Raw genomic sequence first — 22,213 nt, forward strand, 5'->3', positions numbered from 1 at the left:
GCCAACGTAAATGTCTCTTCGCTATCTACGGCAGTCGCTGGCAAAAGTGGATGGCCACGACGAGAACTTTGAATTGACCAGAAAACGACTAGCACGAAAGGCAAAATAAATTTTTTAATGATTTGAAGGTCGAAAAGTGGTCTGCCAGCTAGCGTACCAATAGAACACGTGAAAACCTCACTTAAATACAAAGAAGTTTCGGCTTATTATTTGTAAGAAGATGGATCCTTCAACCAAAACCAAAAAACGCGGAGACCATGGCGGCGACGCCCAAATTTGGCGGGAATGTTACGTGCGTGCGTGTGTTTGTGTGTGTATGTGTCTGTGTACATGTGCCCAGGCGTGCGTCTCTCTCCTAGCAGTCCTCGTCTTTGTCGTCCACCGCGCCTTTAAGGCGAAGACGGGCGAAGTCCTCGAAGACGAAGTCGTCGTCTTGGGAGACGCTGCTGAGAAAACGGTGACGGCAGCGCGTTAAAAAAAAAAATGCCACGTCGACGAAATGTGTGCCCGCCTCTTTTGAGTCGCACTCACTTGGTTTCGAATTCGATCAGGTTGGTGTCGATGGGAGGGTCCGACTCCGGCACGGCTGAAGGCGCACGCGCACACACAACGAAACGTGTGCGGGTTAGCATGGGGAAGGGGGCGGGGCTCTGGCGGCTCAAGGTCTACTTACCGGACTGCGGGCGTGACGCGGGGGGTTCGGCCGGTTTGGGGTGCATGAGGATGAACAGCAGCTCCACGGATACGTCTCTGTCATGGGGGTAAAATAATAAAAATCACACAAACATGAATTGACTTCACACAAATGTGGCCACTTTATATCCTAATCCCAAATGATCCATATGCTCCCAGCAACATTTTCTTTTTCAAAAGACGTGGCTGTATTTTTAAAACTTGGAAACAACAGGTCGCTAGCCCAATTTTCCACAACGACTCATCGTCTGTCACGGATGGCTCTAGACGTCCAGTCTATTTGAAATGGGAAGGTTGGCGAGAAGGCTGGATTCAATGGCTACACTTACAGCAGAATGATACAAAACTAGAAATAGCTGGATATTGTCGCGAGATCATCCTCGGTCGAGCTTTGGTGGGCCCGGACGGACGTCGCAAGCCTTACCCGCCGCGCGAGACCACCAGCTTGACTTTGACCCGGTAAGACACCAGAATTCCCAGCACCTCCTTGTTGGTCACGTCCTTGACGCTGAAAGAGGCGTGAACGGACGCCGTGAGGAACCGGACGCCGTACGGTACGTGCGCCGGAGCGAGCGAACGGATGTTACATGGTGGAGGAGGCCAGGTTGGTGTCTTCGTGTTTGAGCTTCCCGTCTAGAGCCAGGCCTCGTTTCTCGCGGTTCTTGTCCAGGGTGGGCGTCAGCGTGTACACTTTGCAGAAGGTGGAACTCGATGACACCTGGTCACTGACACACGTGGAAGGAAGGCACCCGTCCGTCAAAGCTCCCCAGTACAGAAAAATCATTATCACTTCAAGGTTATTTGGAAAATAGTCCGTGTTGAATCTACCGTCAAAATAATTGTTTACAGAGGGCATACTGCTGTGTCAACTCCAAATGTTGCCCACAACAAAAACTGGCAAAATGGGCAAAGCACCAGAGACCTCAAAGACATTTTCCACAACACACACACACACACACACACACACACACACGGGTACTTACTCCGCCTCCAGCTGCGCCACGGGACATTTGTATTGCGCCGTGCTGAACAAACAGATGTCCGCGTACTGACGCACTGTTGCCACGAGGACACAAAAACAAGGGGGCGTGTCAAACGCAATCTTGCCATGTTCTCATTTCTATTTTGTCTTTTTTTTTCCTCTTCATTCCTACAAATTCATTTCTTCCCCCCCCCCTTGTTCCAAAAGCCCAAAGGTGGTTCTCTGACCTGAAATCTTGACTCTCTTGACGGTCTTGGTGGAGTTGTTGGTCACGTGCACGTTGACGCTGATGGGCTCGCCGTGGTAGTACAGCTGAGGCCCAAAGGAAGGAGGGAACGGTCGCTGGTTACGCGGTCGGGTGGCCCGGCTCGCCGGACTTTACCTCCTTGTCCAGCGACGCCTCCAAGTGCAGCGACCTGTCCGACATGAGGAAGCTGCGAGTGGTCTCCACCATGGGCTGAGGCCCGGCTTTCTCCGGAGCGTACTGCACTTTGCGGATCACCAGGCGCACCGAGTTCCTGAGTACGAGGGTCGGGGGGGCGGAGAGGGGGGTTGGGTCACGCGTGTTCCAGGTAAAGAGCGAGTTGAACTCACCTCTTGTGGATCTTCTCCTCCATGTTCTTGGCGCAAAAGGCTCGGATCTCAAAGTCCACGCCGCACGCCTGCGGGCACACGGGTCACATTGACTTTGCTTGTCAATTTTTATCGTACCGGAATAGAACGTCGAGTATACCGGTGGGGACGAGGAGTCCCAGAAAAAAAATGTTATTAGTCAAGTTTTTATCTAAAGGGCGGCAGAAAGTGAGATTATTCTGCACAAGAGTGCCAACATAAAACAAATAAATTCATGAAAGACAGGAAACAAAAATAGAGGTCAAATATGACACGTTTGGCTATAGTCATACCTCTACTTATGAAATGAATCCAATATTTTTTCCGTAAGTTGAAAATTTCGTAAGTAGAGGTGTACTTTATATGTAAATTCTCAAATTCGTTCCATGGTCCTCACACAACGACCAACTGAACCCTTTAAAATTGGTCAAAGTGTCCCAATTTTGTATGAAAGATGTGAGGAAAATGATTTATTAATGTCTTAAAATGAATAAAGCATATGAAAATGTGCCCTGTGACGCTAAAATCTCCCTCTGCGGTCGTTATAGATGTAATATCCATGTTTGGGTCAGGGTCTTTTAAAAAATGGCAGGCAATGAGGAAACGCACTCCCACTTACAACCAGCTGCAACGCTAAAAATATTTTCCATTCAATTCTCCCTAAATGTCCTCATCGGTCATTCAAAATGAAAGCGTCAAGTGGCCTTTTTTTTTTTTCAAGCTCACCTTGCCCGTGTCTTCTGGTCCGGGCTGCAGCGTGACAGAACACGGGAGATTCTGAGGGATCTACGACGACACGCAAACACACGCTTTAGCCATTCCTTCTCACACACTCACAAAGTCTCTCACGTACGCTTCGGTGACACCTTCGCACGCATTTACAAAGTTATTTATAAACACACACTTAACTCCTTGGCGGCCACCGACGGCCATACGAGTCCGATCCGAAGCGGACCGGACCGCCGTCGGTGGTAAGCCGCTACGCTCACCGTGAAATAGAAGGGGTGCGCGTGCTGTCCCAACTTCTTGAGGAGCCGCTCCTGCAGTCGACTGTTAGCTTTGCATTCCTCGGGAACGGGCGGGAAGGCCTGAAAAAGGAAGCCACGCCGTCAGGAGCCATCAAGCGGCCACGTCTCCCGACCGCCTACCTGGAAGGTGGAGATGTACAGATCCTTGCGGAAGGACAGACCCAGCACGTCCAAGTCCTCGCGGCCATAACGGAACGCGCACGTCAGTGTGACAAAGACTACGGGGAAAAAAAAGGCGAAAACGTGAGCGGGCGCTCCTCAAAAAGCCCAAAACGGAAAGCGCCCTCCTACCTTTCCTGTCCTTCAGATACTCGGGATCTACCAGGATGACACCATCTGGAGGCAAAAATTTGGTGAGTGGCCACGGAGCGGCCGACACGACGCTAGCTCGGGTGACTCACCGACTGGATCCACGTGGTCCAGGTGGTCCACAAAGTCCCTCTTTCCCAGGTAGACCGTCACCTGCGTGCAGAGAGTTGCAACGGATCTTTCAAGTCACCTAAACATCGTCCCATCTAAGCCGCAGTGACCTTTTTGTCTTGGAGACACAAACCCGAGCCCTCGCCAGCTTGTCAAAACGCACTAATCCAGTCTACTTGGCCTCGTATTGCCTTTCTAAAAGCTAGCAAACATTAACCTGGAAGCCAAGCGAGCTTCTGGAATCGACCTTTTCCCTTCCAAAGAGCCCAACCCTCATTCTAGTTCTGCTAGGTCCATTTTGCAAGCACGTAGTTAGCCGGGACTCACCTTACAGTTTGGACTAGACTTCTTGAAGACCCTAGAAGAACAAAAAGACAATGATTTAGAGCCATGTCATTGGTCAGGAAGTTCCACCAGTGGAACAGGAGTTTGAGGAGATGTCGCTCAGCTGACTTCTTCCTGTTAGCTAACAGGAAGCTGTTTTTTCCCTTCAAAACAGGAAGTCACTTTTCTACATTTGGGGTTTTATTAGGGCGCCGGGGGTGAAACGACAGTGTTGTCATGACGACCAATTCTTTCCTTTCTCACACGGAGCAGGATGTGGTCAAAGCAAAAGTGTCACAATACAGGCTTTACTGGGGTTCCATATGTTATGATTTGCCTTCTTGAAATATTTCTCGTGAATATTTATTGTGTTATTGCTGGTCCTACGCGCAACGAGTCACCTGTCGCTCTCGCCCGCGTGCAAACAGAGGTGGAGCAGGTGAATTTATTCCAATAAGACTTGAGGAGAACAAACATTTACAGTGCAAGAGCGCCGTGGGCTATTTCTCCAAAGGGAATCGAAACCTGCACGTACACATACAAACAGTATTTTTGCAGCAGCGTCGGAAGGCTCGTTTGTCGACGTGAAAATGCAAAATGCTACATACAAAATACACGGGGTTTCGATAGGAAGTGATATTCATTTTTGGCTCATCTTGGGCTTGATTGATAGCCTGGGCTCGTTACGACCGACGTCCAAATTTGCACATCCACCTTGTCGTTTGCCCCAAATCATCGACGTCGACGTCGCTGCATAAATGACAAACGCTCGGCGTATTTCTAGCCCGCACAGCGACGTTGTCCTCTTTCGACGAAGAGCTATGCGTGGGCACCCGAGCCAAAGTACGATTTCTTGTACGAATGTGGCGCAGACGCAGCTGGAGCTAGCGGCTACCCCGCTAGCTAACCCCACCCTGCTGTGAGCCTTGTGCCGCCCGCCGCCTCGAAACACTTCTCAAAATGGCCTACTCCGGCCGGAAAAAAACCCCCAAAAAACACACAAGTAAACCCCCGCCGCGACTCGACGCGTAGCCCCGGGCCGGCAGGCGACGCTCCGTGGGCGGACGGACGGACGCTAACTAGCCCGTGGCTAGCCTATCGCGCTCGCTCACCTCGTACCCGCCTTGTCGCCCATCTCCGCGGCTGGCGGACGTCAGGAAGGACCGGAAGACTTCTCTTTTGGGGGGTTAGAGGGGGAAAGAAATAATTCCTGCGAGCTGCGTTCAGCCTTCCGTCCGCCTCGGCGAACCGCTAAGCGGGTATGCTAATTTCATTTAGCGCCGCCTCAGCTTCAGCTGCTGCCGCCGCCGCCGCCGCCACTTCCGCAAGCGCCGCGCCGCTGTTTGCGTCGCTGCCCGCTGCTGGTGTGTGTGTGCGTGTGCGCGCGTGTGCGTTTGTGTGTGTGCGCGTGCGTGCGGGCGAGCGCGCGTGCCGAGGCTGCAGATGATCGGGTTGCGCCAAACGAGACGCACGCGCACGACGTCAACACGACGTCTGTGCGCGTGTGCGTGCGTGCTGGCGTCAATGTCGATTGGATCAAATGCCTCGATACCTTGAGATAGGAGTTGAACTGCCGTTGACAGCGATAAACGTCCAATCCATTAAGACTGAGGAATGATCATCTTTTTATTTCAGATTTCTGTTATTCTTGATTTGGTCTTTTTTCATTAAAAAAATAAAGCCATTTTTTATACTTCATTCTTAATATTTCTTTCTATATTTTAAAAGAAGGGAGGGAAAAATCACTGCTAGCGCTCCCGCTCCAAATAGATTGGACGTTTATCGCTGTCAATGGCAGCCAACATATTCATCCTTCCCAATAAATTGAATTTTAAAACCTCTCCGGGTGAGATATGTTCACTTTATTCGCTTTTAGAAAGCGGAACACACAAATAATATACACGCATGTAGTTCAATGACAAAATCACATTGCAATGACGGGCCGTCGACCGCCTCAGATGCGGATGGCGTACGAGTCCGAGTGCGTGACGTAACGCACCCAGCGTCGAGCGGGGCCGCGGTGCTGCGCGGGCGCCAGGCGCAGGAAGCGCACGTGGAGGCCGCTGGCCGTCACTTTGGGCAACTCGAAGGTCAAACCCACCGGACCCACCTCAAGCGTGGAGGCGGAGCTTAGCGCGGGAACGTCCAGCTGAGGAGGAAAGGTGTCCAAGAGAGAAGTGGTAAGCCCGCCAGGGCGCTGGGATCTCGCCTACCTTGAAAAGGGCGGAAAGTTGCGTTCCGCCGGCGAAGCGCGCGATGTTCCAGACGACGGCGCGATTGTGCGGCTGCAGCTCGGCGCTCTGATCGGGACTGCTCAGCTCCTGTGACAAACTGACGCGGAAGGGTCGTCCGATCCGACGTCTCGAATCATCGCTTTGTTCCTTTTCTATTTGCTTACCTGACGCAACCTTTGGGGACGCGGACGGTGGCGCTGACGTTGACCGCCGAGCTGCACGCATATCACACACGAGCTTGTCACGAGACTGCGTGCGTACATCTGTGTGCGTGCGTGCGTGTGTGTGAGAGCTGCTATTCAGGCCTCGGGTGTGTTTGTATGGAGTTGTGAGACGGGAAGTGACCTTTTGGGCGGCAGGTCGCAGCGTAGCTTGAAGAACAGGAGCAGCCTGCGAGGCAAAAACAACAGATGGGAGTCAACGACAGGAAGTCGCCGTCTATTTGGCATTTGTCTCGACGCCCAGTCGTGTCCCAAGCGCACCCACGGTCAACTCCGGCAAGGAGTCCAAATGGAAGGGATGTCGAAAGCCGTCGACGGCAACCCTTTAGTGACGTGTCGGACGCTCACCTTCCCGTCTTGTCCTTCTCAATTGCGGGAAATAGTCGGAAGGGCGGGGCCAGCGGCAGATGGTCGGCTAGCCGGTACTGCATGATGCTTTGCTTCGGAGGAGGTCAAAGGTCAACCGGTGGTTGCCGGGGAGGCCGTCCCGGGCCTCACCTCGCCTTGACTGGGGCTGAGTCGTAGGATGCGGTGAGCGTCAAATTCATCGAGTCGGACCGCCGGGTGAAAGTGGCACTCGTCGACGCGGACCGCCGCCCCGTAACCTGAAAAAGCGGGAAAGTCGTCTTCTGTTTTGCCGCTTTTATTTTGTAGGGCGGCATAATGGGCCGACCTCTGAGCTGCGGGTCGCCAATGCTCAAGTCCTCGTTGAGGCCCATGCGGATCTCTGAAGAACACGAAAATACGCCCAAGCGACATTAGAACATGTGCAAAAGAATCAATCAATCAATCAAAATCCATCTATGGCTCCGCCCACCTGAGCAGCTGGGGAGAAAGCACTTGACCACCACCTCACCCTCCACCTCCGCCTTCATCAGGACGCCCTGCTCGGGGAAGAGGGGGCTCGTTGAAGGCAATTGCGTCACATTTCCGCGCTACCCTGGATCATACTCACGTTGGCGCCCATGACCACCGACATCCTCTCGATGACGTCCACAAAGATCTCGCTTTTCCCCCCCTACAAACGCAGGAACGTGAACGGGAGCTAACACGTTAACCGGTCACGTCGCGCTTTACCTGCATGGGCCTGGCGGCCGCAGAACCGGGCGCCACTTTGCTCTGCTGCGTGTCGGCGCCAAACTGCCAGAAGGCGGTCGGGCGGTTTATACGCGTACGGGCGAGCGGCGGCGGCCACTCACCAGCCCCACGTTGGCGAGATCGAACAAGCTGAAGGGCCGCGCCGACAGCGCCTCCGTCTGAATGAAGTTCTTCAAGACGTCGCAGGACGTGGACTGCACGTAGCCGAAATCCTAAATGGTGCAGCGCTCTTATTTCCGGTTCGAGGCATAAAGTCAAGACAAGCCGTGACGCACCAGCATCTCGTCCAGAAGTTCGTAGACCAGCGCAAAGTTCATTTGAAGCGTCTTCTCCGACAGAGCGCCGCAGTAATCTTTGATGAGCGCCGCCAACCTGCATACGCGCCCGCACCTTCAACTCCTGCCGATAAAGGTTGTGAAGCCGACCGGTACCTGTTGAGGAATTCGATGATGGCGAAAGGGGAGGAGCTTGCGGCGGCGGTGGTGGTGGCCACCAAGTACAACCCTCCTTGCCACACGTGCACAAAGTGGACATCTTTGTGTGTCTGTGAACACAAGGGGCACAGTGGTTAGGACACAAACTCAAGTGCGAGCCCTAAAGTGAAGCCATAAGTTAACCCGACACAGGTTACCATGACAACAGGGGGCTGGTCTCCCGTCAGGGCTGTCACTTTGTCGTAAAAAATTCCGACCGCATCACTTCCGACGTCTCCTCGGACTGAAGGGCCAGGGAGGAGTCAAGGTGGAAATGAATTGAAGAACTCGCTCGCGCAACAGAAAGCAACAAACCACTTTGCAAACATGAAAAGGTTCATTTCTGTGTGCCACAGAGTTAACAAATGAATGGAATGGTGTTAGCCAAAAATAGTTCCCAGTGGCTCATCCTCTCGATGGATACAGTCTTTGTAGACCAGGCGGTCTCCTTTGGAGGACAAAATAAAGACCTGTGAAATCATCATGCACCTGAAATACACATGCAGTACACGTTAGCCACAATTGTGATACTAATGTCCAGCTTTGTTTGTGTTCAAGGCTGCTTCCCTTACCAACAACGAGATTGTCACTGAAAATACTGCAATTCCATTGAAACGAACTTCATGATATTCATCTCACAGATATCGGCGGGCTTCATCAAGTAAAAACAAATACGAACGCGGTAATAAAAAAGAACTTGACTTGTTTATAAAGGGCGCAATATGATGCCTTCTGAATGCTAAACGTACCTCGGTGGCTAATGTTGACAAATGGTTTAACGGAAGTCGACGCGCTGCACATCGTCATCTGTTTAGCAGGATGAGCAGGATATTTCATTTAGTTTTTTGCTGAAATTATTCAAACGTAAACCTAACACTAATAAAAATACATTCATTTTCGAATGAATGCAAATTTTGAGCAATATAAATCTGTAAAATAAAATAAAAATGTGAACCGTAGTGACAGTAAAGACTCCTAAGCAGCAGGCGGCAGCATAGAGACGTACTTTACCCGGATGTTATTTACTTTTTGGTTGCAGGAGGACTTCAGCTATATCTATCATGAAGTGAGTCTATGCTATTTGTTTATTTGTTTACCATATGTAATTTTTAAATAGTAATTATACAGCTCCTTGTGTATTTTGCTATTGTTACCGCTCGTTGTTTTTGCATTAGATTGTTTACCGAATTTCCTTATTAATGCAAACAGCTGACGTCAATACGAAAAGATGGACTGAAGAATATATATTTACATCAAGCGTCGTCATCATTGCATTTTATATACGTAAATAATAGAATTTAAGCACTAAGTCATATGTTTCATTAGCTGGACTTTTTGCAAATAGAAAAAATCTGGTCTTCAAAACGAAAGCAGGATACTAAATGAATTGGTCGACATTAAAGTGAATGATATGTTTGTAAGTTGTTTTGGTTTTGTTTCGTAGTCCCCTGACAAAAGTCAAGCTGATCAACGAGCTCAACGAGCGAGAAGCGAACCTGGGGATCAACGAGAAAGCTTCATGGCATAGCGAGTACAAGGACAGCGCCTGGGTCTTCATAGGCAAGAAGAACAAGATGATCAAGTGGCAAGTATCTCGGACTCACGTCATTCTCGTCCCCCGCAGGAGGTTTCCCGTACGAGCTGAGCGAAGGCGACGTCATCTGCGTCTTTTCCCAGTACGTTCAACGTCGCCTCCTCGTAACGTTGCTTTCGGGTGCGACATGAAACCTCTTTTCCTTCCTGACAGATACGGCGAGGTGGTCAACATAAACCTGGTGCGCGACAAGAAGACGGGCAAATCCAAAGGCTTCTGTTTCCTGTGCTACGAGGACCAGAGAAGCACTATTTTGGCGGTGGACAATTTGAACGGCATCAAGGTGACGCCCTAAAAATAACAGCCGTCGATTTATGTTAGAAAAGAAAAACGTTTTTATTGCGCCAATTCAATGGTCGCGGATCCTGGCGAATTCTCATCCACGATCTTTTGTGTCAGATCAAAGGTCGCACCATCCGCGTGGACCACGTCCGAGACTACCGCCCCCCCAAGGACCACGAGGACATTGACGACATAACCCGTCGCCTCAGGGAGGAAGGATGCGCTCCCTCTGTCAGCCACGCGCCGCCGGCGCCGACGCCGTCGTCTCCATCCTCGTCCTCGGCCGAAGAAGACGTGGTCCCCGTCAAGAAGAGCAAGAAAGGTTAGCTCGTGTCCCCTTTCCGCAAGTGGGATGTCACTTGACCGACATTGCGGCTCGGTCCTCTTCCTGCAGATAAGAAAGAGAAGAAGAAAAAGAAGGAAAAAAAGAAGAAAGATCAGCGAGCGTCGCCTCCTCCCGTCGCCATGAGGGTCAAAGAGGAGAAGGAGGACGCTGCCTATGACAAGTACGACCAGAGGAGGGCGCCGGTCAAGGAGGACAGAGGACGGGGAGAAGAGGAAAGGAGAAGAGGAGATAGCGAAAGAAGACGAGGAGACGATGAGAGAAGAAGAGGAGATACCGAGAGAGGACGAGATGACGAGAGAAGAACAAGAGATGAGGAGAGAAGACGAGGAGATGAGGAGATTAGACGAAGAGGAGTTGAGAGAAGACGAGGCGAGCAGGAGAGCCACAGAAGGTGACTGAGATAAGGAGGAGAAACCTTCTGTGTTTTATTCGATGAAAATGTTTTGTCATTAAAAAAAAAGATTAAGATCATATTAAACCTTTTTTTCTGTCTATCTGCTGCTTGACAGAATTCTCTGAGCTGAGCTGAGCCCAATTAACCTCTTTAAAGGTTTTTTTCCCTTTGGGGAGGTTCTAAGGTTACATCCAAAACTTTACACTCCTATTATTTTCCTAACCAGAAAATATATTGTAAGTGCCTGTCAAAGGAGCAAATGCTTATGCATCCCTGAAAAAAATAAAATGAAGCTGTATCAAATGCTGTCCACCAGAGTTCGCCAAAGATGAAAGGAGGACAAATGAAAATGAATGAAGACATTTTTCAGTGATTGTTTATTCCATCGTGGGCACATTGGCTGCATTTAACGGCGATCAACGTCCAACGATTAAAACGAAAAATAGAGTGAAGACCTTTTACTTTTTGCCCCTAGTGTGTCAAACCGTTTAAATGCTAATCCCTTAATCTCCGTTTTTCTAAATTTCCTATCTGGGATTAATTAACCCCTTGATGAAGGTCACCTTGCTTCAGTCCCGTTGTGGACCGCACGCGGGCTCCGTATTGACTTTTGAACTGCATCCTGTCACAAACTCAGAAGAATAACGGAATTACTGGCTGGCCATCTTTCAAGTGGACTCTGGACTTTCTGCTCCTTGACGGGGAGGAGGAAGAACTTGTGTGAGCTGAGCTGAGCTCCTCACACATCAGCAAGTCCATCCTCTCGCGCAACAGCTCATCCTTTCGGCGGCGCCGACGATGACCATAAAGATGAGGGTGCCGTGCGCCTGCTACTTTGTCTTTCTTCTCTTTATTCCCGGTAAGAACATACACCATAACCTGCATCGACATCAAGAAAGTCTTTTTCATTTTCTCGTGGTCCACAGATATCTTCTACTTTCTTTAACGTCACCCAACTTTAGAAGAAAAGTTATACATGTTGAGAGCGGTCTTAGTTTAGACTTGAGATCACATTTTAAAGCACTTTCTCTCAAAATCCACCCTTCAAACTTAATTAGAAGAACAATGCAAAAACAAATATATTTGTTGTGACACTTTTGTGAGATTAATTTGCCAGTTTGACTGGAACCTTTCCATCATTCAAATAAGATCTTAATTTCATTATTATGGTCTGGCCTTGCCTCAATCTTGGTCAAATCAGGTCTCGGGCAACTCAACGTTTAGTACCTATACTAGATGTAAACATTGTACATTGTTTTTGTATTTCTGCCTGCGGTCATTCATTGTAATAACTTCTTTCTTTTCTCTACTGTTTTTTGTGAGCATGACAAATATATGAAATGTCGGCGTGAATTTATTCAATGTCAAGTCAGGAAAACTGTTGACATGTTGCAATTTGGGAATTTCTGGTGGTGGGGAGGACTACGTGTCGTTTGTCCGTGACCACGTCCATGTCCATGTCCATGTTTGTACATAGGCCGCTAACGAGCAGGAGACACTTGTCTTATTTTATCTGAACGTCCTTGAAGTGAGAACGCTGCCTTTTATGTGCAACGACAGCGGCTTCGGCATTTCTGCGTGATTAACACCTCACGCGTGGACGCAAGCAGAGCAAAGATGATCCAAGATGTACACACACACACATCCACACAAACACAGTTTTAACCAAACGTTGATGCCCGCCAAACCAATGACGACAAAAGGTCGTCGCCAAGTCTCGAGTGTTGGCGCTAAGAGGGTCCATTGTTTTGAAGAGTTTGTTCATATAGGTGGCAAATACGATTTTCAAGCCGGGGGGAGGCGATTGGTGTCCCCAGAGAAGGTTTTGGGCCCGGGTTTTTCCACAAAGTTTTGACATGACGACCCGTGTGCACGCAGCAGGCGAGTCGGCCCACGGCCGCTACGCTCAAAAGCTCCTGAGCGACTTGTTGGCCAACTACACCAACGCTCTGCGGCCGGTGGCGGACACGGATCACGTCATCAATGTGACGCTGCAGATCACGCTGTCGCAGATCATCGACATGGTGAGTTCCAGATCCCAGTCCCATTCAGCGTCACGCCGTAGCTCGTGTGTGTGCTGTTCCAGGATGAGAGGAATCAGATCCTGACCACCTACCTGTGGGTGCGCCAGGTGTGGATGGACGCCTTCCTGACCTGGAAGACGGACGACTACGACGGGCTGGACACGATCCGCATCCCCAGTAGCTACGTCTGGCGCCCCGATATCGTCCTGTACAACAGGTGGGTGGTCGTGACCGCCAACGCGTATCGTGTGGAAAAGAATCCAAAGAACGGCGTCAGCCAGAGGTGGTCGGACCGACGCTCTCCCTCCTCCGCCGCCGCAGCGCCGACGACGAGTTCTCCAGCTCCATGGAGACCAACGTGGTCTTGAGACACGACGGCCAGGTGATGTGGGATCAGCCGGCCATCACCAAGAGCTCCTGCTCGGTGGACGTGGCCTTCTTCCCCTTCGACGTGCAGCACTGTCACCTGACCTTCGGCTCCTGGACCCACAACGGCAACCAGATGGACTTGTTCAACGCCCTGGACAGCGCCGACCTGGCCGACTTCATTCCCAACGTGGAGTGGGAGGTGAGCCTTCCATAAGACGCCCTCGCCCTCCCGGATGACCGCCGTCAAACCCCTCCCCTCTACCCGGCAGATCCTGGGCATGCCGGCCAAGAAGAACGTGATCCTTTACGGTTGCTGCTCGGACCCGTACCCGGACATCACCTTCAGCCTGCACCTGAAGAGGCGCTCCTCCTTCTACATCTTCAACCTGCTGCTCCCTTGCATGTTGATCTCCTTCCTGGCCCCGCTGGGCTTCTACCTGCCGGCCGACTCCGGCGAGAAGGTCTCGCTGGGCGTCACCGTGCTGTTGGCGCTGACCGTTTTCCAGCTCTTGGTGGCCGAGAGCATGCCGCCCTCCGAGAGCGTCCCGCTCATCGGTGAGTCCGACGCTCTCTCTCGCGCGACATCCTCCAGTACCGTATTTACTCGCATACGAGTTGAATTTGACCATTTCTTGCGTCATGGCGCCATGCCGTTATGGTGTTACAGTGTTTCGTCTAGGTCACCTTGCAGTTTCGTGCATGTTGTCTAAGACAGACCCTCGATTCATTCATCATTTTTTTCTGTCCGACAAATGTGGTCATCGTTAAACTCCCCCCCGGCAGGAAAGTACTACATCGCCACCATGACCATGGTGACGGCGTCCACGGCGCTCACCATTTTCATCATGAACATCCACCACTGCGGCCCGGAAGGACGCCCCGTGCCGGCTTGGGCCGAGCGCTTCATCCTCAAATATCTGGCTCGTCTGTGTTTCGCTCACGAGGCGGCGGAGCGCCGCCCCGCCGGGCCGTCCCCCAGCAGGCCGCCCGAATCCGAGACTCCCAAGTGCAACGGGGAGCCGCCCCGCCGCGACGAACACGCCCTCGTCAGCCTGGACCCCGGCGAGGAGCCCGCCGCCGGGGGCCCGGACGGCGAGCGCTCGGAAGGAAGCGGCGCCGAGAACGGGGAGGAGGCGTGCGCCCGCTGCCGTGGTCACCCGGGACTGCCCGGGAACGTGGACTACATCGCCAAGGCCTACCAGGACCAACGTGCGTCGCAGCTGCGCGTGGGCGAGTGGAGAAAGCTGGCCAAGGTCATGGATCGCTTTTTCATGTGGCTTTTCTTCATCATGGTCTTCATCATGAGCGTCCTCATCCTGGGGAAGGCCGTCTGAGTCGCACCGCCACCTCCACTTGCGCAGCGACCTATCGGCACATTTCAGCCAGAAGCCGTCACTCCATTTTTCTTTTCTTGAAACATTTGCCTTGCAGACAACACAGAGCGCCACGTCCGGTGCTCGCGATCGCGACGGACACCAGGTCAAGACTCGGTCCCCACCATCGAGACCCGAGCAATACCGAGACTCGGACCGCTTCATCGCCACGTGCGGCCCACCGCCAACGCGCAATATTGCACACGGCCACGACTGAGATCCTCGCCATAAACCTGCTGGGTCGTCAACAAGTATTTTTGGAGCTGCTTTTTTTTTCTCCCCCTCCACGCCACCATTGCGATATTTGACACCACTGATGCAAATCTTGGACTTGGGCTTTTGTTTTTCAACACAGGCTTGAACGTAGAGAGCAAAAGTGTGTGTTTCTCTGCGTGTATTTTGACTAGGGCCAAATGTATCGAGAGGTTTAATGTGTATTAAACAATCTCTGCCAATGACTCCTCGCTCTTCTGTCCCACTGCCAAAAAGAGATCCAGAATCCACAATCCAGAAAGCTGGTCTATCCAAAATTCGTGGCGCACTGCCAACAGATGTGGTGTTTCGATTTCCTTCATGGAATTTGGATGATCTTGCAACGTACGTCTCTCCCATTTGTTGCCTTCATCGCCGCCCCCTGCAGATCACAAAAGAGCCCGCCAGCAGCTGGTTCCCGTCCAGGGGAACATTCCACCACCACCACCACCACCACCACCACCACAAGAGCTTCTCCTCATTGTTGATCTTACACTCAAGCTTCTGCTTGTTGTTGATTTTATTTTGCAACACTGCACATGTGCTCACTCGTCTGATTCGTCTGCGACTGGAGCTTGAAATTCCACGTGGCTCCTCCCTCCCTCCCTGCCTCCCTTGAGCCCTCCTCAAATATCTTGACGGAAGGAGCCGCTTCCCTTCACGATTAGCGCCGTGGTTATCGCCACTGCGGTCAGTCTCTGGCATTTTTTTCTCGCTTTTCCCTCCCTTTCTCCAGCCCATGCGCTCCACAGGATGGTGTTGGTTGTGGTTGCTTGCACTACTCCAAGGAACCTTTTCCGTCGCAAAGCTGAGTACTACAAATTTGGAATCCACCACTGATAAAGGGCTTCCTCAATCTCTAACATCTCCCCTGCTGTCTTGGTGAGCGACTAAGCATGTGACAAGCGAAGGTCGTACCATCTGACCTCTTTTTGCTCTTCAGCTTGGGTGCGTTTCGTGCGTCATGGAAGTGAAAGTGAGGAACAGGAGCGTTTTGAACAGCGTCAAGGTAACAACAACACTAGAAACCGGGGTCCCCAAATCTCCCGATACTGACTTTTGGACTTTTGGACCGTTTTCTCCAAATAATAATATGATTAATTTTGGCGTGCAGACGTTTGTGGCGCTTCACAGCGTGCTGCAAATGTCGCTGCTTCTGGTCTCGGGCTACATGAAGAGCTCCATCTCCACCATCGAGCGACGCTACGGTCTCTCCAGTCAAAAGTCCGGACTCTTGGCCGCCTTCAACGAGGTCCGGGTCACATGAGTGGACTTCTTGTTCTTTACTCCCTAGCCAATGCGGCTTATTTTGTCCACGTCTCCTTGATTTTGTCTTTTTGTGGCAGGTGGGCAACACGCTTCTCATCGTCTTCGTCAGCTTCCTGGGGAGTCGCGTTCACCGCCCTCGCGTCATTGGCTTGGGCGCCCTCCTGGCCTGTTTGGCCTCGCTGCTGATGGCGCTCCCCCACTTCTTGAGCGGGCCGTACCGCTACGGGCGCGCCGACCGTGAGTCAGGCTCCCGGAACGTCTCCGGCCTGTGTCGCCCGGACGGCGCTCTCGACGCCCCCTCATCCAACGGGACCTGCGAGCGGCCGGCCGACTTGGCCCACCGGGACGTCTACCCTCTCCTGCTGCTCGCCCAGCTGCTGCTGGGCGTGGCGTCCGTGCCCGTGCAGCCCTTTGGCATCTCTTACATCGACGACCACGCCAGCAGGAAGAACTCGCCGCTGTACCTGGGTAGGGGAAGCCGTCTCGCGTCCGGCGCGTCCGGCGCGTCGACCCGTGCGCTGACAAGGTTCTTCTCCGCGTGGCCAGGCATCGTCCTGGCCGTCACCGCCATCGGCCCCGCGTTGGGGTTCCTCAGCGGCGCCTTCATGCTGCGACTCTACGTCGACTTGGACAAGATGTCCGCAGGTCTGCGCTAGTCTGGCCGTCTGTTAGCTTCACATCCAGACGCGAGCTTTCCGCGTACGTGCGCCACAGATGAGGTGGAATTGGATGGCGGCGACCTGCGCTGGGTGGGAGCCTGGTGGCTGGGTTTCCTGGTGGCGTCCTGTCTCCTCTTCTTGGCGGCGCTGCCCTACTTCTTCTTCCCCAGGACCATGAGCCCAGAGGTCAGCGCCCTCTCCCATCGGCGCCGTCGGGCCACTTTCACGCCGCCGTTTTTGCGCAGGACCAATCTGGAGCAGACGAATCCGGAGTAGACAAATCCGGAGCAGACGAATCCGGAGTAGACGAGAAGCTCCAGCTGGACATTTTCCAGGAACTCGGCCTTCTTCACTTCCTCAAAAGCGGGTTTCTGTTTCCTGCTCGGCCTCCCGCCCGACGGCCCGGTCTGAACGCGGTTCCTCTCGCCCCCCCCCGGTTCGCTCGTAGGTTTCCCCGGCCTGCTGCGTCGCACCCTGCGCAGTCCGGTCTACCTCCTGGTGGTGTTGGCCCAGGTCAACCTGGCCGCCGTGGTGGCCGGCATCGGCACGTTCATGGCCAAGTTCATCGAGAAGCAGTTTGGCCGGACGCCGGGCTTCTCCGCCGTGATTATCGGTGCGCGCGTCGGCCTCGATTCACCTCCTGTAGGCCCACGGTCACTCATGTTCCTTCCGGCGGTCCCCTAAGGCGGGGCGTGCATCCCGCTGGCCGTCCTCGGAACCGTCCTGGGCGGCGTCTCCGTGCGGCGATGGAATCTCGGCATCGGCGGCGCCGGCAAGTTGTGCGCCGCCGCCATCTCGCTCAGCCTTTTTTGCGGCATCCCTCTGGCCTTCACGGGCTGCCCCACGCAGCAGATTCACGGGATCTTCCCCTCTCGGTACGACGAGGGCGAAACCGGCGCCGCCGCCGCGCCGTACATCAAAAGAATGACGAACGGCTTGACAAACGAAAACCACGGAACCCGGCGTGTGTCTTTTCTTTTCGTCAGGCAAGCCACGCCGCAGTGCAGCTCGGCGTGCCGCTGCTCGGGGGAATCCTTCAGTCCGGTGTGCGGCTCCGACGGCGTGGAGTTCACGTCTCCGTGTCGCGCCGGCTGCGTCGCCGCGGAAACGGACGGCGCCGACCGAGCGGCGGTGAGGGCCGTTTAACCCGGGCCCCCCGGGCGCTCCGAACGCTCCTCGTGTCTTCCCGCGCAGAACTTCACGGACTGTCGCTGCGTGGGCGGCGCCGACGGATGGGCCGCGCCCGGGACGTGCGGCGGCGGCTGCGGCCGCCTCCTGTTGCCCTTCGCCATCGCCTTGGCCGCCACCTGTTTCACGTCGTCCCTGTCCCAGACGCCGTCCTTCGTCATGATCCTCAGGCAGGAAAATCGCCGACCGGGTGTCGCCGTCGACGCGGCGCGCTCACGTCCCCTCGTGCACGTGTAGGACGGTGTCCGCGCGGGACAAGTCGTTGGCGGTGGGCATCCAGTACATGCTCTTCAGGGTTCTCGGTGAGTGGTCGTAGGCGAGCGGGCGCCAAGTGGACGCCGGTCACGAGGCGTCCGCTGGCGTTGCCTTCAGCCTTCATGCCGTGCCCGGTGCTCTACGGCCTGGTCATCGACTCCACCTGCGTCCACTGGGACCACAAGTGCGGCAAGCAGACTTCCTGTCTCTACTACGACTTGGACCGCTTCAGACACAGGCCGGTGGCTTTTGCCTCTTGCCATTTGGCCCAATGTCCAAGACAATATACTTTAATGTCCCCCTGGTGTGTGCAGGTTTTTGGGTGTCCAGGGTCTCTTCATGTGCGGGGGTCTGCTTTGCTTCCTCTTGACCCTCCTAGTCCTGCACAAAAGGGAGGCGGCTTCCCGGGGGGCCAACGGGAGCGTCTACGAGCTGGCCGACGAGGCCGGCAAAGGACGGGAAGAGAACCGGGGACGCAGCTGAGGAGAGACTTCAATATTTTTTCCAGACTTCAAGATTTTCCTCTACTATTTCCCTTCCCTTTTTTGTCACGCGCAGTTCCCGCGAGATCCACCGGGACAGCAGATTCAGCTTGCCAACTCACTCGGCTTCTTTCCGTCACGCTCTGAAACGGTGACACGCTAACGTGACACAAAAATGTCACCGTTTTGTGTCTCAAGTGTACTTTGGGGCTTGTTTGCCCACGTATATACTGTCTAAATCTTTGTTTGTGGTTGCATATGCGCATAAAGGCCAATGTTTTTGTTGTTGTTGTTTCCTTTGCCTGATTCGGTTCATTTCCCTATTGGTTATTTCAATGAGAGGACGGTAGAAATCATTTTGGTTTTCTTCGCCACATTGGTCTGACCACAGGAATGTGAGCATCAAATCAAAACCACATGGCAAACACACACACAGCCACACACAGCCACACACACACACCCACCCACCCACACCCACACACACACACACACACACACACACACACACACACACACGCACACCGTCCTTTGCAGATGGAAGGGGACAAAAATGCTAAAATGTGCGAAGGATCTCGACATACTTGTCTATTTTTTGTGTTATTTTTATTGTGATATTACAGGTCAAAGGTGGCCATTAAAAAAAACAATGCGTTCTGTTCCTTTGCCATGTTTATTTCATCACGCCCCCCAACGTTACAGAGTGGCGTAAAAAAAAAAAATCCCTATTTCGTCCTCGACCCCTCCTAGGACCCGCTAAGAGTGTGCGCGCACGCGCCAGGGTTACGCAGTCAGATCTTTGGGATTGATCACCCGGCCGATGACCAGCAGGGCCCCCGACGACTCGTCGCGAATGAGGAAGAGGAAGGGGCGGTCCACGCGGTAGCTCAGCTGGCCGCCGCCGGCGGACGTGGCGGGCGCCGCCCGCTCGCCGTCGGACGTCATCTCCACCACCAGCTTGTGATTGACGGTGACCAGCTTGGCGGCCTGGGCCGACACCTTCTCTAATTCCTGGCTGGACAGCCAATAGCTAAAGCCTGCAGAAGGGTTAAGGTTAGGAGCCCGCACTGAATAGAGAACTTAAGGCCCGGCCGGCGAGAAATCCCGTCCCCTTGGGAGACTCGCCGATGTCAGGGAGCAGCGTCATCAGGTCGCTGGCGTAGCTGAACTTGAGCACGGGCATGGTGAGGGTGACCTGGGTGGAGTGCAGCGAGGTGCTCAAGTCTTGCACGAACTCGGCCGTCAGCGTGTCCTCCAACGCCGTCAGGTTGCTGGTGACCTCCTGAGGCAGGAACACGAACATGCTCACTCCGTTCTGTAGGAGGATCTGCGCAATCTGTGGGGGGAAAAAAACAAAACAAAAACAAGCCGTGGAAGTTGCCGCTCGTGGAAAGGGCCCACCACTCCCTCTTTACCGTGCAGCTCAGGTCCGAGTCCACGCCCATTTTGATGGGGTAGTTCTCCTGTTGCATCATGGGAACCCGAACCGGCGCTTTGCCCTCCTGCTGGAAGTTCTGCGAGGATTGAGGCGGGAAAGCCGTGGCCCACGACCCTGGTGGGGGAGCGCGCTCGCCGTGGTTATCGCGGCGACGCTCTCGGTTCTTCCGGACGCCTTCCTTACCTTTGAAGAAGGCGCCGGCCATGGCGTTGACTCCCGGGTTTCGAGGCAGGGCCTTGGCCAGGATGCGCGCCACCTTGCCGCCGGTCTCCGTGGCGACCCATTCGTTGATCTCCTTGGTGTCTCGGCTCCCGCCCTGCAGGGCTTTGGGCCGGACGCCGTACTGCTGCTCCACGGCCGTGAAGAATTCTTGTTTCAGGCGCAGGCCTGCCAGAAGAGAAACGCTCTCGGTGCCCCAAACGGTCCAGCTGGGGGCGCCGCGCCCGACTCACGTCTGGCCAGGTAGAGTCGGGCGGCGGCGCTCAGTCCTTTGTTGCCCGTCTTGACCGAGGCCAGCAGGTCACGCAGGGTGTTGTGGAGCTGAGGGTCCTGCAGGTTGTGGTACCTCAAGGCCCGGAACAACAGGGTCTGGGCACGCTCGGAAGCGCCTGTGGACCAGATCCACGTTAGCCCCGCTTCCCAGGGAGTCCTACATACTTTTAGCGCAAATACACCCAGATCCAGTGCTGGGAAAACTATACCACAAAGGGCCGCTGTGAGTGTGTGGGTTGTTTTTTTTTTTCATTTTAAATTCCAACCCATAAGGAGGACACCTTTCCACAACTCTGGCAATCAGTGGATTGCCATCAGCTGCTTCTCATTTCAGCCCAACCCCCGTTGCTTCAAGTGTCTGTGCCGGATCGCTGGGAGCAAAAACCCTCACCCACGGCGGCCCTCCGGGACAGCTTTGCCCGCCCCCACCCCGGTCTCAGCCTTGGAGACTTCCCCGAAAATCTCCGACGGGCCTTTTAAGACAAGCCAAAAGACAATCTAGGGACCCGCACTCTCACCCATGGCAACCTGAGTGAGGACCGCCGAGACGCTGAGGGGCGCCAAGAAGACGTTAGCCTTGTCGTTGCGGGACGCCAAGGCGCGGAAAAGGTTGTAGCCGAAGTCCGAGGTGGCGGCGGCCATCTTGGTGGCGGGCGTGGTGAAGAGCTCCACGTGCTCCTCCTGCTCTTCCGGCGGCTCGTCCGTCTGCGCCTGCGTCGCGTCAAAAGAGAAGCACCACCATCAATTCGATTCCATTAGATGATGACAGAGTTTGGAATTGGTTCTTGTCCGATGTTAGACGCAGAGACCATCGATCACCCTGATACTAATTTGGGAATACATTGGTGGTTCTTCATGACTGTTTAATCATATTGTTTTTCCCCACCATTTGTTATTCCATATCATTTCATCATCGCATCAATTCACCATGTCGACGATACCTGAACCATGGCCAAGACCACCAGGCCCAAAAGGAGTAGGGGGCTTATCAGCTTCATCCTGAAACACAAACACACACACAGACACAGGCCAAGGTTTAGGTGTTTTTCCCGTTTTTGTGTCTCGCCCGTCAACAAAACCGTTTTTGCTAGTCATCTTGACGCACACGTCTTTGTTCTGGAACAAAAGTGGGGGATTCCAAAGTAAAAGTCGGAATCAAAAACATGTTTGCTTGCCCCACGGGTCACGATCGACGCAACCAACGGCGCCAACCATTTCAAAGTGCACGTCGTTCCCTGCGGAGCCGTGTTGACTGCAACCGAGTAGAAATTATTCCGTTCTTTTTTTTTTTTATTCCCTGCCATTGACAAGTCAGGACGTCCAATCTATCCAGACTTGGGTGTGGCAACCACCGAGTTCCTGTATTTGTTCTCAATTTTGACTTTTTCTTCTCACATTTAAAAGCATACCGTCAAATACTTTTGTGACTGACGTCTCCCCATCCGCCCCCCCCCCCCCCCCCCCCCAAAAAAGAGAACAAACTAAAGTCCAGACGGACAATTGGACGCTTCCAGCTGTTAAACGCACAGACGTCGTCAATAAATGCGAAAAGCCATAAGTGATGTGGTCACACTCACCTCGCGGCAGCGGCGTCGTTCTCGACGGACTAACGGACGGACCGGGGGAGGGAGGGAATTTTTGGGGGGAGGCCACGCTCCACGTCGGCGCGCGTGCACGCGGCCGCCTCGCTCCCGAGCGAGCGGGGACGAGCAAA

The 22,213-nt window shown here is 53.6% G+C and overlaps 6 protein-coding genes across 11 annotated transcripts; 3 read left to right on the forward strand and 3 right to left on the reverse strand.

Moving 5' to 3' along the window:
• Window positions 1–96: 96 nt before the first annotated feature.
• LOC144067791 (arrestin red cell) lies at window positions 97–5,532 on the reverse strand. 2 transcript variants are annotated; one of them, XM_077591743.1, is made up of 16 exons: window positions 5,172–5,532; window positions 4,063–4,093; window positions 3,717–3,777; window positions 3,607–3,651; window positions 3,436–3,533; window positions 3,277–3,375; window positions 3,014–3,073; window positions 2,270–2,337; window positions 2,058–2,193; window positions 1,903–1,987; window positions 1,677–1,749; window positions 1,281–1,418; window positions 1,118–1,201; window positions 674–750; window positions 532–586; window positions 97–443 (listed from the first exon to the last, which is right to left on the reverse strand). In XM_077591743.1, the coding sequence occupies exons 1-16, from the start codon at window positions 5,192–5,194 to the stop codon at window positions 356–358; spliced, it is 1,221 nt and encodes a 406-aa protein (XP_077447869.1). In that variant the 5' UTR covers window positions 5,195–5,532; the 3' UTR covers window positions 97–355. The 2 variants fall into 2 exon arrangements, with proteins under 2 accessions (XP_077447869.1, XP_077447868.1); XM_077591742.1 differs by having other exon boundaries at window positions 97–446; window positions 5,172–5,530.
• A 368-nt stretch (window positions 5,533–5,900) lies between these two features.
• Window positions 5,901–8,873, reverse strand: ap4m1 (adaptor related protein complex 4 subunit mu 1). 2 transcript variants are annotated; one of them, XM_077591740.1, is made up of 16 exons: window positions 8,658–8,873; window positions 8,510–8,574; window positions 8,244–8,329; window positions 8,044–8,156; window positions 7,888–7,984; window positions 7,714–7,824; window positions 7,592–7,654; window positions 7,470–7,532; window positions 7,332–7,398; window positions 7,188–7,241; window positions 7,013–7,119; window positions 6,863–6,954; window positions 6,639–6,683; window positions 6,458–6,508; window positions 6,273–6,390; window positions 5,901–6,208 (listed from the first exon to the last, which is right to left on the reverse strand). In XM_077591740.1, exons 2-16 carry the CDS (start codon window positions 8,568–8,570, stop codon window positions 6,014–6,016), a joined length of 1,323 nt encoding a protein of 440 aa, XP_077447866.1. In that variant the 5' UTR covers window positions 8,571–8,574; window positions 8,658–8,873; the 3' UTR covers window positions 5,901–6,013. The 2 variants fall into 2 exon arrangements, with proteins under 2 accessions (XP_077447866.1, XP_077447867.1); XM_077591741.1 differs by lacking the exon at window positions 8,658–8,873 and having other exon boundaries at window positions 8,244–8,337; window positions 8,510–8,557.
• A 165-nt stretch (window positions 8,874–9,038) lies between these two features.
• On the forward strand, window positions 9,039–10,801 carry rbmx2 (RNA binding motif protein X-linked 2). Its single transcript, XM_077591745.1, has 6 exons — window positions 9,039–9,151; window positions 9,530–9,645; window positions 9,710–9,761; window positions 9,833–9,962; window positions 10,079–10,283; window positions 10,356–10,801. The coding sequence occupies exons 1-6, from the start codon at window positions 9,147–9,149 to the stop codon at window positions 10,700–10,702; spliced, it is 855 nt and encodes a 284-aa protein (XP_077447871.1). The 5' UTR covers window positions 9,039–9,146; the 3' UTR covers window positions 10,703–10,801.
• Window positions 10,802–11,186: 385 nt separating this feature from the next.
• LOC144067788 (neuronal acetylcholine receptor subunit alpha-10-like) lies at window positions 11,187–14,925 on the forward strand. The gene is made up of 6 exons (XM_077591737.1): window positions 11,187–11,560; window positions 12,580–12,725; window positions 12,788–12,942; window positions 13,047–13,293; window positions 13,364–13,649; window positions 13,878–14,925. Exons 1-6 carry the CDS (start codon window positions 11,500–11,502, stop codon window positions 14,426–14,428), a joined length of 1,446 nt encoding a protein of 481 aa, XP_077447863.1. The 5' UTR covers window positions 11,187–11,499; the 3' UTR covers window positions 14,429–14,925.
• A 280-nt stretch (window positions 14,926–15,205) lies between these two features.
• Window positions 15,206–18,857, forward strand: slco2b1 (solute carrier organic anion transporter family, member 2B1). 4 transcript variants are annotated; one of them, XM_077591736.1, is made up of 14 exons: window positions 15,207–15,601; window positions 15,663–15,728; window positions 15,834–15,971; window positions 16,066–16,456; window positions 16,535–16,633; window positions 16,703–16,833; window positions 16,893–17,010; window positions 17,096–17,260; window positions 17,333–17,522; window positions 17,634–17,778; window positions 17,842–18,005; window positions 18,073–18,137; window positions 18,208–18,328; window positions 18,405–18,857. In XM_077591736.1, the coding sequence occupies exons 2-14, from the start codon at window positions 15,684–15,686 to the stop codon at window positions 18,571–18,573; spliced, it is 1,941 nt and encodes a 646-aa protein (XP_077447862.1). In that variant the 5' UTR covers window positions 15,207–15,601; window positions 15,663–15,683; the 3' UTR covers window positions 18,574–18,857. The 4 variants fall into 4 exon arrangements, with proteins under 4 accessions (XP_077447860.1, XP_077447861.1, XP_077447862.1 ...); XM_077591734.1 differs by having other exon boundaries at window positions 15,206–15,601; window positions 16,893–17,260; XM_077591735.1 differs by having other exon boundaries at window positions 15,206–15,601; window positions 16,893–17,014; window positions 17,634–18,005.
• Window positions 18,858–19,223: 366 nt separating this feature from the next.
• On the reverse strand, window positions 19,224–22,185 carry serpinf1 (serpin peptidase inhibitor, clade F (alpha-2 antiplasmin, pigment epithelium derived factor), member 1). Its single transcript, XM_077591744.1, has 8 exons — window positions 22,077–22,185; window positions 21,441–21,498; window positions 21,018–21,210; window positions 20,460–20,615; window positions 20,191–20,394; window positions 19,985–20,121; window positions 19,695–19,905; window positions 19,224–19,606 (listed from the first exon to the last, which is right to left on the reverse strand). Exons 2-8 carry the CDS (start codon window positions 21,495–21,497, stop codon window positions 19,353–19,355), a joined length of 1,212 nt encoding a protein of 403 aa, XP_077447870.1. The 5' UTR covers window position 21,498; window positions 22,077–22,185; the 3' UTR covers window positions 19,224–19,352.
• Window positions 22,186–22,213: the final 28 nt, after the last annotated feature.

This window comes from Stigmatopora argus, chromosome 22 (genome assembly GCF_051989625.1).
Source record: "Stigmatopora argus isolate UIUO_Sarg chromosome 22, RoL_Sarg_1.0, whole genome shotgun sequence".
Classification (NCBI taxonomy): Eukaryota; Metazoa; Chordata; class Actinopteri; order Syngnathiformes; family Syngnathidae; genus Stigmatopora; species Stigmatopora argus.